The 16,931-nt window shown below is 31.6% G+C and overlaps 1 protein-coding gene across 3 annotated transcripts in view; it reads right to left on the bottom strand.

Moving 5' to 3' along the window:
* Positions 1 to 7,487: 7,487 nt before the first annotated feature.
* Positions 7,488 to 16,931, bottom strand: part of LOC111631089 (choline/ethanolamine kinase-like) — a 113,672-nt gene continuing 104,228 nt past the window's right edge. For 2 of the 3 annotated variants that reach the window (XM_023375279.1, XM_023375281.1), the window contains 2 exons: positions 13,602 to 13,784; positions 7,489 to 8,162 (listed from right to left, as the gene is read on the bottom strand). In XM_023375279.1, coding sequence (XP_023231047.1) covers positions 8,103 to 8,162; positions 13,602 to 13,784 — 243 coding nt within the window. In that variant the 3' untranslated portion in view covers positions 7,489 to 8,102. Of the gene's footprint in view, positions 8,163 to 13,601; positions 13,785 to 16,931 lie in introns of all 3 variants that reach the window. The other variant, XM_023375280.1, reaches the window with a different exon arrangement.

The raw sequence follows: 16,931 nt of genomic DNA, 5'->3' as shown, positions 1-16,931 counted from the left end.
CGGATTAGTCTAGAATCAATTAATTTTATNGTCGGTTAACCGAAGTGGCGGTTAATCGGGGGTTGGATAATCAATGCTCTACTGTATTTTTATTTTTTGACCAATTCCTGAAACTTTTGGACACACTTTTAATTATTCATTTAATATACAATGTGGAAAATATCTAAAATGATAAAAAGGAGGAGGAAATTTCATGATTACTAATTTTGTTTAAAAATATCACTTATTTATAAATTTTTTAAAATGCTCCATAAATTGTTAATTCAGATAATTTATGAGATATTTAAACTGAATTTTTTTTATAATTCTAGATAAGAAGATTAATGGAAATCTTCAAAAATCATTAACTTTACATGAGATACAATCTAAAGGATTAAATAGACCTCAAATGTTGTTCAGTCAAAAATTTAGCCTTAACCATTCAAATGGTATTTTATCCGATAAAAATAGAATAATCTCTCAAAAAAAAGTAACTAATGAACTTCAAACTGAAAATTCAGCGAAAGCACAAAACTCGTTAAATAAAAAGTTGGACAAAGTTCAATGTCAATCAAAATTAATTAACCATAATAAAAAGTATTGCAAAATTCAATATAAAACACTGTCATCAAGAACAGTTGGAAAAGATAGGAAAACTAATGTTGAGAAACCAGCTGCACCTACAGCATGTAATGAAAGAAACCAAAATATTGATGCTTTAAATAAGGCTTCAGTATATAATATAGATAATGAAGATCTCACTGTAATGACAAAATGGGCTCCACGTTGTAGAACAAGAATAGGTTCAAATTCATCTATAGTGCCATGTTATAAAAGTGATTCAGTTTTAAATAAAACAAATGTTAAAATTGAAACAACTTTTCCTAAAGAAAAAAATGATCAAAGCACTAATAAAAAATCTCTTGTTCCAAATACAACTCGTAGTAAAAGGAAAGAATTAACAGAACCAGAAAAGCAAGAACTTAGGAAAGACTCTATTAGTGAGGTAAACAAATTATCTACTAATTCTCATAAAACTAATGGTGGAAAAATTAATCCGTCCACATCTCCAAACCAAACAAAACCAAAAAATGGTAAGTATGACTATAAATTACAAATGGACACGGTCAACGTGAAGAACAATTTAGAAGACTCCCCGCAGGGGTGCTTAAAGTTAACAATTAGAGTTCGGAGAAGCCACTTGACGGAAGATCACTACTCTTCTTCAGAAGGTGGAAACAACAACATAAATTCAGCTAAAGGTTATCAGAAGCAAGCTATTTATGAAATTCTTCCACCTAGTAATGCTAGTAGTCCTCGTAAACATCAAAAGAAGAAAAAGAAAAAAAGGAAGAAGAAATCTCAGGAAAGAGATATTTCGAAATTAGAAATGAGTAACACTAAAAGACCAAAACTGAATTCAAATACTGCTTCTCAATTGTGTTCCAATTCAGAATCTTCTAATTGTTCGTTAAACAGTTCTCCTTTAAAACCAGGTACGAAAAGACTGAGGTTAATCTTCGGCAACAATTCTATTGATATAGACATTCCACCATCTAAAGCAAGAAGATTTTTTTGATTCTTTAATTAGTTAGATAAACATTGGTAACTAGAACAGATTATATTAATAGGAAATCATCTTTATTTTATACTTGATAGATGGGAATATTATCCTATCAGCCACTTTTATGTGCCTTCATATATGTCCCTCATCTCTTTGAAAGGCAATTACAGGTTAAGAAAAATCATAACATCTAATTTTCATAAATTATGTTTAAAATTAGGACAAAAGAATAATAATGAATCATAGTGATATATCAATCCATCCATCTCTAGATATCATGTCATAATCATAATTTATTTGTAAGTAGAACATCTTCAATTTAACTAATACTTATTACTGTTTGTAAATATAAAGTATAAATAATGTATATTTAAAGCATTTGTAGTTCTTTATTTGTTTCAAAATGTCTTTCCATTCTTACTATTATTATTATTGTTAAATTACTTCAGGTTTCTAAGAATTATTTTCGAAAAATAATATTTAATTAAAAACTCAAATATATAAGTTTTGTTATGTTTTATATATTTGAAAATAATAATTTGTGAATCTGTGTATTTTGTAACTTATCTTCATACAGTTTTTTTTGTTTTTTAATTGCATTAGCTTGTATATTAGTTAAGTGTTTGTAATGGTTTTTGTAAAGATATTACTGGAAAAAATATTTTATTTTTAATATTTCGTTCTGAAAAATTCCAGAAATTATTTTGTAATTATGATGATAATTTCATGATGAACATTCTTAAATAATTTGATCTTTTAGAATGTACTTTTTAAGTTAGATATTCCTGTATTCACCTTTCAGAGATTGCAGTTAATATTGAAATGTGCAGTCCACGATTGACGATGACGGGGCACATTTCTCTTCATACTGTTTATAAATTCGACAAAAATGCACATAAAATTTAAAACTGTTTTATAAAGTAGTTCACAATGTGAAATTGTATTCAAATCATCCAGGGACAAGATTAGTTTGAAAAATAATTTTTTCTTGAACGAAATCTATTATTTTTTTAAGTAATTATGACTCTATTGTAATGTTATTTCGAATTGTTTAGCTATGAATGGATATATTTAATATTGAATAAACTTAAAACTGAATATAATGAATATCGCATAGTAGTAATAAAGGTTTACAGATACAAAAAAAAGTGTTATTTTTGTATATAAAGTAAGGTTTTGAATTGAAAGTATCAGCTGATTTTGGAAGAAATAAAACATTATCACTCAGAAAATGTAAAAATATTGTTATGGTGTATTTAATAGAATGGAAAACAAAACTTGTATGAACAAAATTCATATCACAGAATAGAAATTAAAATTAATGTAATATATTTAATTCTCATTATATTTTAACAATAATTTATTAGATAATTGAATTATATTGTTAACTTTCTTTAACAGATTAAACAAAGATGAAGTATTTATGACAATTGTTCTGATCCACATACTCTTGGTAAAAATAAAGCAATGATCTTTTGGGTGTTATAAAATTGTTATAAATGCATTAATATGTATGGTGATAGTGAAAATTTTACATTCAGTTAATTGCTGCTACTATTATTATTATTTTTTATTTATTTATTTTTTTTTGCACTGAAAATGTTTGTTTAATAAATNTTCGAATTTGTTATTGCGTATTGGTTCGATTATAGAACGATTGTAAACGTTTCAGAAAATTGATCAAATTGAAAATAGTTCGTTTGATTTTCGGCAATTCTCTTCAGCGGTAGGTGTTATATAACAATTACTATGGTTATTGAAATATTGGATGTAAATGGGGTTTGCTTGCAAAACCTCCGCTGACGAAGTCGCGGGTAACAGCTAGTATATAATAAAATCTATTAATTAAAAAAATTAAAAAACTATTGGAGGTCATTTTTGACATCAGAAAGTAGCTTTAAATAACTTTACCGAAGGAAAATCCGTGCGCTTAGAACTTTAGAACGATGAATTAAATTTGATAAAAAAAAATCCCATTAAAAACAATTAAGCCTTAATCGAGCCTTATCAAAGGCTAATTAAAATCGCGATAAAATTTTTTCGCGCGGGCAAAAATTTTTGCAAAAATGTGGACCTAGAAAACATTCCAAAAATTGAAAAAAAATATATTAAAGTTCAAAAGTTTGTTTCTCTCATTTCCTTTCCCTACTCCTTCCCTCTCTTCCCCCACTTTTAATTTGGTTTTCGCCAGCATCTTGTCGTCGCCAGTTGTTTTTATTTCTCATAATTTGCGTTCGGCTGCCAGTGCGGCGCATAGCTAATTCTGTTTTCAAATTCATTTCTGCTTGACGCATGAATTTGTGATGTGATCTTTTTTAAAGCAGATAAATTTAACTCCTAGTATGCAAGCAAGCATCGAATTGGTGAGTAAAATGAAGAAAAGATTCTTCGCAAACCTCTTTAGCGAAGATTCAAAATATAGTGTTTTAATGACAAAACGAAAGTATGATTCCATAATTGAAGATGTAAAGCGAATAAAAGTTTTCAAGAAGAAAGAATCATCTCGAGATTATCGAATAATTCAAGGTATGATGTGTTGACTGTACAAGGTTGTGAAAAACTCATTGAGCCGTTGTCAGATGCGCGAGAAAGTGTGAAAAAGTTTGTCCATGCTGAAGAATTGTTTGACATATTTTATTCGACTCATTTGTCAATTGGCCACAGTGGAAGAGACAGAATGATCAAGAGATTAAAAAAACATTTTATAAAAACATAACCAAGCCCAAATAAAAATGTTTTTTGTTTTTGTTGACAAGGTTCGCATAAATCCAAAAAGTTGAAAAAAGGGCTTGTTGTAAAGCCAATTATTTCATCGCATTTCAATAGCAGATGCCAGGTGGATCTCATCGATTACCAATCTCAACCAGATGGAAAGTTTAAGTTTCTTCTCATATACCATGATCACTTAACAAAATTTGTTTTATTAAAACCACTCACATCAAAACAGACGAAGTAGCCTATAACTTGCTTGATATTTTTCTTTTTGGCGCTCCAATTATTTTGCATTCTGATAACACGTGAATTTTGTAATAAAATCTTAGAATGTGTAACACAGTTGTGGCCATAAATCAAAATGGTTAATGGCAAACCTAGACAGCCAAAATCAAGTGTAGAACGAGCGAATCAAGACATTGAAAACATGCTAACTACTTGGATGACTTATCCATTAGTTTGATGACTGATAATCAAACTAAGTTTGATTATCAGTCATCAAACTAAGTTTGATTATCAGTCATCCAAGTAGTTAGCATGCTTAGTTTGATTATCAGTCATCCAAGTAGTAGTCTAACAAGTGGAGTGAGGGCGTACAATTTGTACAATTCATGAAGAATCGTGCCTATCATTCTGCAATTAAAAAAAGTCCATACGAAACCATGTTCGGTTGTCCCGCAAAAGTGGGATTATCTTCTATTATACCACAAAGTGTATTACATTTGATAAATACTGAAGAAGACCTTGAAAAATTAGAAGATTCTTGTGAATCTTCTAATTTTGTGTTATTTTTGACTGTTATTACGGGATCACAGTCAAATCTTATCCAAGATGATATTCCGTTATCCCCTACTTCTACAGAATCACCTATAGAAATACAAGAATTTATCGATAGTAATCTTAAACTGCCTTCTACATCATTGTTTGAGAAATATTCAGTTACCCTGCACCTCCAAGGAATCACCTCTGCATGTTGAAGAAGTCATCACTGAGTTACCCTAAACTTTAGCAGAATAGCCATCGCAGTTTTGTACAGAGCCTGTAAAGAGCACTATACAAGACATACCCTGTATTGTTTGCTCAAAAGCAACATCAAGTGCTCAAGAGTGTAAATTGTGTGATATGTTTGTTCACGTAGCTTGTGGTGAAGTAGATCCTAAAGAGGACGGATATGGTAAGAATGTATTGTGCAACATCTGTAAAAAGAATATGGATCAGAAAATACAGCGTGATGAAGCCAAAAAATGTTTAGAAAAGCAAGCAAAGAAAATGTTAGCAGTTTCTAATACAAAGCACCCAAATGTCGATGAAGCTGTCACTGTGAGAATTAAAGTACCTGAAGAAGACAGAGCAAAAAGTGATGCATGCTCAATTGTAGCTGTGGTTCTTAGTAAAACAGAGGATGGCTTTTATAAACTTGGTACTAAAAACGGGTATCTTAAAACAATTGTATGCAAAATCTGAATTCAGTGTTTGCAAAGAGAAATTTTTGACAAAAGATGATAGATGTCCCTGCTGTAGAAATATCTTTACGTCAAACAGCAATAAAGCAATCCCTTGGTACTGGGCAGGGTTTCAGAAAATGTGACTGCAAATCTAAATGTACCAGAAATAGGTGTGCTTGTCGCAAAAACCGATTGCTATGTAATTCAAAGTGTCACCAATCTTTAGATTGCACTAATAAGTAAGTACAATTTTATCATATGTTTTGCAAATTCATTTCCCTAATTGTAATAATATTTTAAACCGTTTGATTTTTTGTATTACAGTTTTTTTAATTGATTGATTCTATCAACTAAATTTGTTGATTGTATTAACTTGATTCTTTAGATATCAATAATTAAATAAATAACATTATGTTAATTTAAGCGTACAGAAACGTTGCTGTTGTTCCAGCAAAGATCTTATTTTTACTTTACCGAGTGCCTAGTAGGTAATGTGCAGAGTAGGTAATGTGCAGATTACCTAGATACTCTGCACATTACCTGGATAATTTGAGAAATGGAATAATTTTCGCACCTTTAACGGATCACCCTAGTTAATCTGTAGATTAGCTAGGTAATGTACACATTAACGGCTTTCGAGCTTTAGCGGTAACAGATATATTATATCTAAATAAATAGATGTTATATATATGATTTTATCAAAGCGAGAATTGGCATTTAGAGGGCATATGGAATATATTGGATCTAATAACAGAGATAATTATATTGAACTTGTTTATTTATTAATTACGTCAGATAAAAAATCTATTAAAAATACATTTAAAGAAAGAATTAACTGATTGCCCCTGGAAGTCGGCTTCTTATAGAAACACAGCTTCCCTGTCATCAAATGTCACGGCATGCCACTGATTGTTTGATTGAGATATCTAATCCTTTCCATTCACGTCTGAAACGCTCTTTAAATTTCCGATCAATACCCTTCATTTGGACCCTCACATTCTTAAGTTAATAACTTAAGTTGGAAAAAAGTTTCAAGATAACTCTCATTTAGTTTGAGGACCCTGAAATTTTTACTGCTTGGGACCCCACTTGATTTGATCCGCCACTGGTATACCTATGTGATATTTTCTTTTATTTTTCAAAAGTGCTATTTTTTTATTATAATTCTACTGAATTAGCAACATCAAGTTTAAATAAGTGATTTTTATTTAGTAACTGATCTTTAAACTGTTTAATAAAACACATTCAGTATACTTCAGTTCAAATGAATAAACCCAGTAAAAGTCAATGTTATTGACATTTTTCTGCAAAAACGTTAGTTCAGAACCACAACCTGAATCTAGCAGTGCAAAAGGTGATACATAAAGATAAAAGTGACCTTCATTGGACAAGGAACTTACTCAACAGACTAAAAAGGCTACATTGGGAATCCGATTAAATTATGTACAGTATTAATTTATTAGTTTGGTTTTCGTTCTTTGATATTTGGCCCAATAAAGTGGCTGCCCCAATTAACCGGTGGCCCAATTAAACGGAATCGACTGTATAATGATAATTCAGTGACATCTCTATAGTAACCATTAAAATTATTCAAGATCGCTTTAACTGCACATACAAAAATAAAACTTTACTAGGTCTTATCCATGTTTTATTTTCGGTTTGTTTTGCGAAATAAAAGCTAACTAATAACATGAAAAAATTTTTCTCACTACAAAACATAAACCCACTCTGCTGCAAAATTCTTTATTGTACATTTTTTTATACAAAGTTATTAAATAAATCTAGAATAACTCATTTTTTATTTGACATTACAGTATTTATAAAATTTATTAGTTAAAAATAATTGGAGAAAAAAATTCCAACAGATTAACATTTTTAGAAATTGCAGTACCTGATTTAAAAGAATGGAATGAATAAGTACACGTTAGGACATTTTTATCACATTCATTTCAATGCAAAGTATTTATACCGAGCCCACACACTCGAAAATATTCAGACAGTGACGTGCTCCATTCCTATATACAGAAACGATCCTATTTACACTTTTAAATTAAGTACTACAGATACTTAACAAATTAAAAAAATAATAACTTCTCTGAACAAACTAAGTATATTTCAGAAATTGCACTTTAAAACTACAATTTCTAGAAATATATACGTATACAAAAAAAGAAATTAAATCACAGTAGGCCTATACAATATACCAAAATAATATCCCATTTACACTATACAAATTTTAAATTAAAAAAAATTTTCTTCCCTAGGTTTCATTATGTAAAATAAGTAAGAAATGAAGAAAATTATATTGCACAACCATCATTGGTAATTCAATTTAAATAAAATACTGATACATCATAAATTCTTTGGTGCACTTTCGGGGAAATGTGGGCGTGGAGAAGCTTTCATTGTAGCAGTAACGACTTGTCTCTAAAATAGCAGTCAAGTCTTGTTTTACCATATTCCTGGAAACAAAAATATTTAAATTAATATATTGAATTGCTTAATAAAATTTCAATTTTCATCTTATTTTAAATTTTTACTTGAATGCTTTAACAAACTTGTAATTTCTTTTCATAATTGTAGCAATTTAGAAGTCAGAAATGAAATAATAATGAATGTAAGATGATTATTAAATCCATATAGAAAAAATAAAAATTAGCATTGCAGTGGTGGCCTGCAGCTGTCTGATATCGGATGCTGAGTAATTATTACTATATTTTGCAAAACTATATATACAGTATCTTTCAAAATGAATGCTACTATTTTGAATCAGTGTACTTATTGGATAATAATTACAACAATCAATGTAATTGTCTGAGTTTAATCTCCCATCTGCAATCAAATGTATAGTCATCTGCTACATGTAGAAAGTGCCGTAATCAAAAATGGTAAATTTGCAACTGTATTCTGCTATTAGCAATCGGAGTAACTCGTCATTGTGCAACATGACTAATCTGCAAGAGCTGTAGAATTGTGGCTGCTGTGGGAAGAGCAACAATGGCTATGTTCAGCAGACTCAACAGTTATAACTGACCAAATTGGTAGATGTTACATAGCAACCTGGATCTGCTGAATGATGAATGACATTGCATTGAAACAAAAAGCCTCATTGGTCAGCTTCAGGTAGCGATAGGTAATGTAAATGAAAGACACTACCAAATGTGATATCAAAACACCAAACATGTTCTGAAAAAGAACTACTGTAAAGGGTGTTCAGCAGAAAAATACTCAACAGCTCTGGAACTGTTGAGTCTGCTGAACACAGCCAATGAATATGCTGTAGCAAGCATCTCCTTTGACACAAGACACACACATTGAAAAAATTGTAATGGGTTAACATAAAACTGAGTTTTCCAAAGTTTTAATGTACATTGCAACATTTTGGGCAATAATTAACATAATTAGAATAATTTAAAATGGTAGCATTCTTTTTGGTAAATCTTTATTTTAATTTAAACTTTTGAAACTTACATTACAAGTCTTTTCTTACTAATGTTTACAAGTTACAGAGTACTCTGACATTGCAGTGCAGTCTTGAGTGTTTCACTGTATCACAAGACAGTAGCCAAACTCTGAGTGTGAAAGAGTACTGTTGCAGGAGGCTGTGCAAGCAACAGGCTGGTAACTTTGTATTATGTAATTTTCCTATTTGAATGCCACCATACTGCTGGGTCCAATAGGAAGAAAAGAGTGTTGTGAAAGGGGTTTGAAGTAATTCAATCAAAAGTAGTTGTCAGCCTCCTCCCAGAAGAGAGGATGTCAATGAATACTAATAATTAGTAGGAAGACAGACAGAGGGAGGACAGTGTAAATTTATAGGTTTCAAATTGCAACCCAATAATTTTGATATAAATGCAATATTTATGTGAACATACTTTCCATGTAGCTTATATACTAAATAGTTATATAACTTATATATAACTATTAGTATTAATTATTATATTTTATATATTGTTTATATGATTTTTTTATAAATATATAATATATTTTNAAATTGAAGGGACTGAGCCGAGATAGTGACAAGTTACATTTGTGGACAAATTGAACTAATCATGACAGCTTCACGTAAACACAACAGGCTTGAAGAATGTGCGGAAAATACCAGTAGATAGCCGGATATGTCATAGGGCTTCGTCTTGCCCTGAGTCGAAACTTTCTAGAACACGGGTTCCCAACCTATGGGTCGCGACCCAAAGGGGGTCGCATCGAGTTTTCTGTGGGGTCGTCAACTTATGCAGTAAACTAAAGAAAATTTTCACTATAATGCAGTATTTATTTTTAATGGTGCCTTGAAGTTTGAATAATTTCATATATTTTTTAAAACTTGAAATAAGTGTAATCTGGGTAGCTATTCTGTCACAGTTGCTTGAAACATGTGTTGAGAATTTTGAGAGGAATAAATTAAATGTTGAGAATGATATGAGGTTGGCGTTAACAAAATTTCACCCGTGAATTTTGAGGCTGGTTAATAACATGCAATTTCAACCATCGCATTAAATTAATTATTAAACATAATTTAAAATAAAATTATTCTGAAAAACTAATTTCGTTTTTTTAATTACCTTATTAAAATTGCTTTTTTTAATTGTATCGGGGTCGCGGGTCACTTGGCTTTTATAAAAAGGGATCGCCATCCAAAAAAGGTTGGGAACCGTTGACATAAAACTTGTTTAAATAAAAAAAAATCTTTTAAAAATGTGAGAATAATTGCATTTATGTGATAATAAAGTGTTTATATTTTTGCTACAGATTATATAAATTACATGGAAAGTATGTTCACATAAATATTGCATTTATATAAAAATTATTGGATTGCAATTTGAAACCTATAAATTTACACTGTCCTCCCTCTGACTGTCTGTCTTTCCTTAATCTTGAGAATGTAGTTACATAAATGAAAATCTAGATCAAATATGGAAAGCTTGGGGCAGGAGGTCCAGATCAACTATATATGAACTTCCAGTTTGAACCAGAAGTCACATTACTGCAATTCAAAATTTCCCCCAAACAAATCACTGCAAAAATTAAAAGGTCCAAAAAAACAAAATATACTTTAATTCAAAGCTAACAGCTTCATTAGAGGTTAGCAAAGCTACATAGATAAAAAGAACCAGCATCCTCTCCAAAAAAACAAACAAAAAAAAAATGATATAAGAAAATCAACTCCCAAAACAAGAAAAAAGATGAAAAGAAACCAAGACATCTAAGAGAATTGTGAGGAAAAATTGCAGCCCGACATTGTGACCACGTCACAATAAATAATCGCTCATTAGAATTAGTTTGGTTTATTTAGTTATGGCAGTGCAACCCGTGAGCAATCTGCCAAGGGAAATGCATCCATAAAAGTCTTTCCAAGGAAGACTTTTATGGAAAGCTGGACCTTATTTAGGTGTTTCTAATGTGAATAAAACCCGGAAATCTCCATGTGGCCAGCCCATTGGCGATGTCCAAACTCACGACTAACTAACTACCAGTATTCAATAATTTTATCCATTCAGCTACCAGAGGGCACTTATTGGAAAAAAGTACAATTCAGAAATGAAAAAATCCAAGTTGTTAGATGTGGAAAATTAAATACTTTAGACTTTTCACAGGGTAACATTTTGGATTCCAGGCAGGCAAGTGCTATATGCTACCTGTCTCAGTAATGATATAGCATGTCTATTTTGCAATATATTATTGTCACAGAAATTAAGTGAGTATAACATATATATTTTAAAAAATGATATCCTTTGTTTGTAAGAAGTATATTTATTTTATAATTTTATTTAATTTTTTGCCAATAGATAGTACTAAATGTAAATCAGCAAATCAAATGTAGATTGAAATTACAGTAGAGTCCTGTACAACGCGGGGGGATTCGTTACGCATTATAGAAAATTGTGTTATCGAAACCTGCATTATCATACGATTTATGAAAGTTTAAACCTTGGCCTATGAGTTGAAAAAAAAAAAAAGTATACCTCTGATCGACAAAATTCAAGGGTGTTGCTTGCTTTATTTGCGCATTGTACAGGACTCTACTGTAATTGATTTACAGTAGTGATGTAACGAATATTCGGTTACTATTCGGTATTCGGCCTATTTTTCACTATTCGGCCGAATACCGAATATTTAATCACTATTCGGCCGAATACCGAATATTTAATCACTATTCGGCCAAATACCGAATACCTAAAAACAGAAGTTATAAACAACAAAAAAACAGTAAATTAATCATTTTGGTATTTAGAGTTAATGTTATAGAGTTAGTGTTGTTTGTTTATATTTATTTATAACTTGTAACATGCACAAAATAAAAAAGAAAATAATATTAGTCACATGTATTCACAATTTATAATTACAAAGATCAGCACACATACAGTACAGTACAGTACACGTCTATCGTTGGAGAATCCTCGCACATCTGAGGGTCTGACCCTGCCTATACTTCTTTATAAGCGCTCGTCTTTGCTCTTCCCTTTCTCTTTCCTCTATCCCTCTAATCCATGTATGCCTGTGCATACATCACAATATGCGCTCACGATACTTTCGATTCGCCACTTTTCCGTCGTAGAGTTCCCATTTTACAATTACGTGACTCATAGCCTGGTGATAATGGAAAAGAGAGACAGATAGGACGTCGATATAAGTCACAGTTATGATTTCACTGATTCGAGATAGCTTGGTAGACCGAACGGTCCCAGGTTTTCGCCCGTGCACGCTAAGTGACTTTCATTACAAGCATTTAGCTTTCCAAAGTCTATGACAACAATTGTTTGGCATTCACGGCCGCGAATTTCGCGCCAATAAGCTACTTCGACTCGTTCGATTATGTTATCGACTCAATTTCATATTTATTTTCACATTTTCACTTCGCGGTCCTTCTCTGTTCTTTCTCCGTTATTTACATGTGTAGAACATTTCATTGTTATCCACATTTGATATCATTACTTATCACATACTGCCATGACGCTCATGTCTGTCCGCTTCAACTGTCAAGAATTAACGCGATTGGCAAAGCGTAGTGACAGCGGGCCAATAGAGAGCGGGGTCCTTGCCATAATGCAGTTTGCGCGCCAATTTTCGTACGTGCGATAATAGAGCCGAATAGTTTGGCCGAATATTCGGCTATTCGGCCACGCTCCTGGCTGAATATTCGGTATTCGGCCTGAGGCCGAATATACTATTCGTTACAACACTAATTTACAGACATTCAATAGATATTTTTGGGTCAGATGCATGACATTATCTANCATTAATCGAGCCGAATAGTTTGGCCGAATATTCGGCTATTCGGCCACGCTCCTGGCTGAATATTCGGTATTCGGCCTGAGGCCGAATATACTATTCGTTACAACACTAATTTACAGACATTCAATAGATATTTTTGGGTCAGATGCATGACATTATCTAAGTTAGAAGTACAGGAGGTCTAGATCAACTATATATGAACTTCTGTATGTGTACATGAATGTAACTGCTGAATTTGGTAGCAATTGGTTGAATGGCCTAGGAGTGTATAGCAAACAAGCAAACATTCTCATTTATATATATAAATTATTATTAACAAAAATAGTATTCTGTATAAGTAGCCATATTTTGTTTGCTAATTAAATTACATCAGTTACATGGCATTTGGATATTACATAGAAATATGTAAATCTCGGATAATTTGAAATCACAAATATTTCTTACCCTAACTAATGAGGATTTCCTGTATTTGCCATCCATGAATATAAACACCACATTATGATGTTTTATATTCAAGATGTTAGTTCTTGTTGAATGAATGTAATCTAATGTTTTAAACTTATATAGATTTAAATGCTAAATACCAACATTCTATAATCAAAACCTTCAGATGGAATATACTATGAGATGCACCAAAGCAATTTAATGAAAACAAAAATACTACGTACCCAGTAACCAAAGGTAATTTTAGAAGTCTGTGCATTGACAATGGACCACAGCATCCATAGGAAGTGAGATGCAAGGTTGAAAATTCTAATCTCTTCTAGAATGTTTTCTTCCGTGTTATAATGTATCAGGTCAGGATTTTTGTCAAACGAAGCAGCTTCTAGATAGTATCTGATGAAATGTAGCTAAAAATATGAAGTAATATAAAATAAAATAAATATTTATATGAATAAAGTTTATTATACTTGAAAAATATTCACAATATTTCAATGTGAAAATTGTATGATAGAATTTCTGTTTTGGACAAAATCATTTTTAATCGTCAGTAGCAGTAGTGAATCTTACATTTGTAAGTGCAAAACAATAATCACACAATAATAATAGATGTAAACATTAACTAGTTTATCTAGAAACATTTACTGTTGGTGCCTAACATAGTGTAGTCCAGCATTCTTCAACCTCTTCACACCAGTGGACTGGCAAAAATAGAAATAGTATTTCATGGATCATGCATGACCATACAGCTACGATAAGCAGTCTAATCACAATCTCTCATATTAATGCGCATGCATTGCTTATATTAATTATTATATTGTTAAAATATACAAGGATAAAACATTATTTACCCTAATTTCGAGAAATATCACAGATAATGTAATTAAACATTGTCCCACACTTCCTCTATTTTTCTTTTTTATATTTTAAGTTAACTTAAATTAGGTTAAAGATGAGTTTATGATATATCAGCAGATAAGCCTGGCATCGCCTGGGCAAAAAAACAACAACAAAAATTAAGATTATTAGATTATTTTGTACTTCTAATCCTTCTATTCTAATAGCCCAGGATGCCCTCTAGTGGGTGTTCTAGCAGCAGTGGTGTCATTCTGTGGTATATATAATAAATTCCTACTACGAATAAAAATAATATACTGAATTTCTCATGATGCACCCTACTGAAACACAGCCAAAAATGCAAAAAAAAAAAATCCTTAAGGGAGATGATCAATTTACTGAAGATGTTAAAATAAAGATTTAATATTGACATTTCCCTAATTAAATGAAGTGATTTGATCAAATCTCTAACTGGTTTTGTGAAATGACAAAAAGCAAATCAACAAAGTAAGAAGTACTTATATGAAAAGTTAGAGATAACACCAAGTTTATTTATTTTTATTGAAACAAACAGATTTGTGGCACCTGGAGTTACAGAGAACATTATTTTTTTTTATAGGCACATTTATTTGTTTTGCATTGCACCTTGGATTTTTCATAGGAACATTTCTTAAACACTTGACCTCCACATAAAGATAATTTTCCAGCAATTTCTTGCAAACTTAGCTTTATCTGTGGGACGGTTTCGGTAAATGTGGTTGTATCTATTTGAAGAGCGTTTCTAGGAAGCCAATCTTTTATAATGCTAGCTGAAGTACCAATTTGGTATAAACCATTTTTTTATAAATCTAATACTATCTCCATAATATTATTTCCATCTAATGGACCTCTATCTACCTTAGGTACTTCAACCAAAACTGTGGAATTCACTAACACGTCCTTAAATTTCTTCAATGAAAAATCTTCCATTTTTTCAGCTGATATTTTTAGGTATTTTGTGGCATGTTCCCTTTGATCTGTAATTTTCTGTTCTTTTTGGCATAAGTAGCATAAAGTTTTTGATCCTTATCCTTCTTCTACTTTATTTCCACATATTGTGTGTACTGGATTTTTACAAATGTTGCATAAATGGGCTCCAGTAGATTCTGTTCCACAAACAACACAATGTAGTTTTACTTCGCTGTCAACTGCTTCTGTTTTTGATTCTATTAACAGTACAGATGTTTAACTGGCGGTACAGGTGTTGTAGAGTTGTAAATTGATTCAAGCTGTGTTATTGGTTCAGTTGCTAGTAGATCCTCTAAATTTGAAGTTGACGCTTGTAGTTAATTAATTCATTTCTGGATTAACTTCTGAAGTTGAAGCGATGTAAGGAACCAAGTCCGAGCATTATTTTATTTACTTTTATTTTGCTTTTTATTATATTTTTGTTTGGGGCTTATGTTTTGTTAGGACGAAGGTTTCCTCACCATTCACTTTAGAAATTTAAAAATAGAAGAGAAACCAACTCACTGACGAGAGAAAAGCGCCGTAGAAAAAAACTCGCGCTCCCGAGCGGAAAAAATAGGTCCGCACCGAGAAAAGAGGGGAACATAAGCACAACTTAGGGACTCGCTAAACCTTAAAGAATAAAAACATCCCGAAAATTGTCAAAAAGGATAATGTAAAAGGTTAGCGAGTATTGTCAAAAAATAGGCTGCCAAACAAATAGAAAAAGTTTATTGTTAGCAAATAAGTACGTAAATGAGGGGAGTGATCGCATTCAGAATTATGACGTCACCTCACAGTATAAAGACTGAACCTCAAGTGAAGACAGACAAGGTGAGCTTCTGATAGCAACGAGCTTAGTGAGCTTCGTAGCAGTGAACGATAGGATCAAATAGTTCCAAGGCGATTTTGAAGTTATTCGATTTGTGGATCGATGAATAGAAACAGTCTTGAGAGTTGTAGAAATAGGTTCCTAGTATATTGAGGTGACAATTAGGATCTTTAATTCATAAGAATTATTGTATATAAGTTAAGTCTTTGAATTTTGTCAAATTCCAAAGGGGAATAGATTTAAGTTAGAAACTAGATTGATTTGAGTTTTGTCGGGTTGATTCTTATTGACTTTCATTGAATAAATTGTTATTTGATTTTACTAAATTTTGTAAATAGTTTATTACTAGAAATTAATTAAATATTTGATTTATTATTGACGAACTTTGTCATTGTTTAATTTCGGTGCACGCTAAAAGTCCAGGCCTGGCACACTAACACGAATCCGCGTAAAGTACCTGTTAGGGAACGGCTATTTCTGGCACACAGTCATGTTGATAATCGTTGGAAAAGTCAGAAAATAATATAGTACTTTACAGCGTCATTGTTATTCAGAGTTGCTGGTAAATTCTTTAATGTCAAAGTGTTGTCACTATGTTGCTGTTTAATTTAAGAAGCTGATACAAGTCCTCTTCAGTAACAAGCTTCTCAAGCAACTCCTTTGAAATATGAGTCCTGTTTTTGGTTCTGTTTCAAATAGGCTTTGTAAGGTGATCATTGGATGGTATGATGAAAGGAAGAATTCTTCTGAAACTGAACAAAGTAACAACCTGTAGCTCAATTATTTGTGTCATTGTCAATAAGCCAAGCACATAACATAGCTTCAACATCTTGATTCGATCGCTCAACAGATCCTTGGCTTGCTGGATGTCTAGGCCTACCATTTACAATTTTACATGTTG

The sequence above is a fragment of the Centruroides sculpturatus genome, unplaced genomic scaffold (genome assembly GCF_000671375.1).
Source record: "Centruroides sculpturatus isolate CEXI.00-Female unplaced genomic scaffold, Cexi_2.0 scaffold671, whole genome shotgun sequence".
Classification (NCBI taxonomy): domain Eukaryota; kingdom Metazoa; phylum Arthropoda; class Arachnida; order Scorpiones; family Buthidae; genus Centruroides; species Centruroides sculpturatus.
This window is presented reverse-complemented; position numbering and strand designations above follow the sequence as displayed.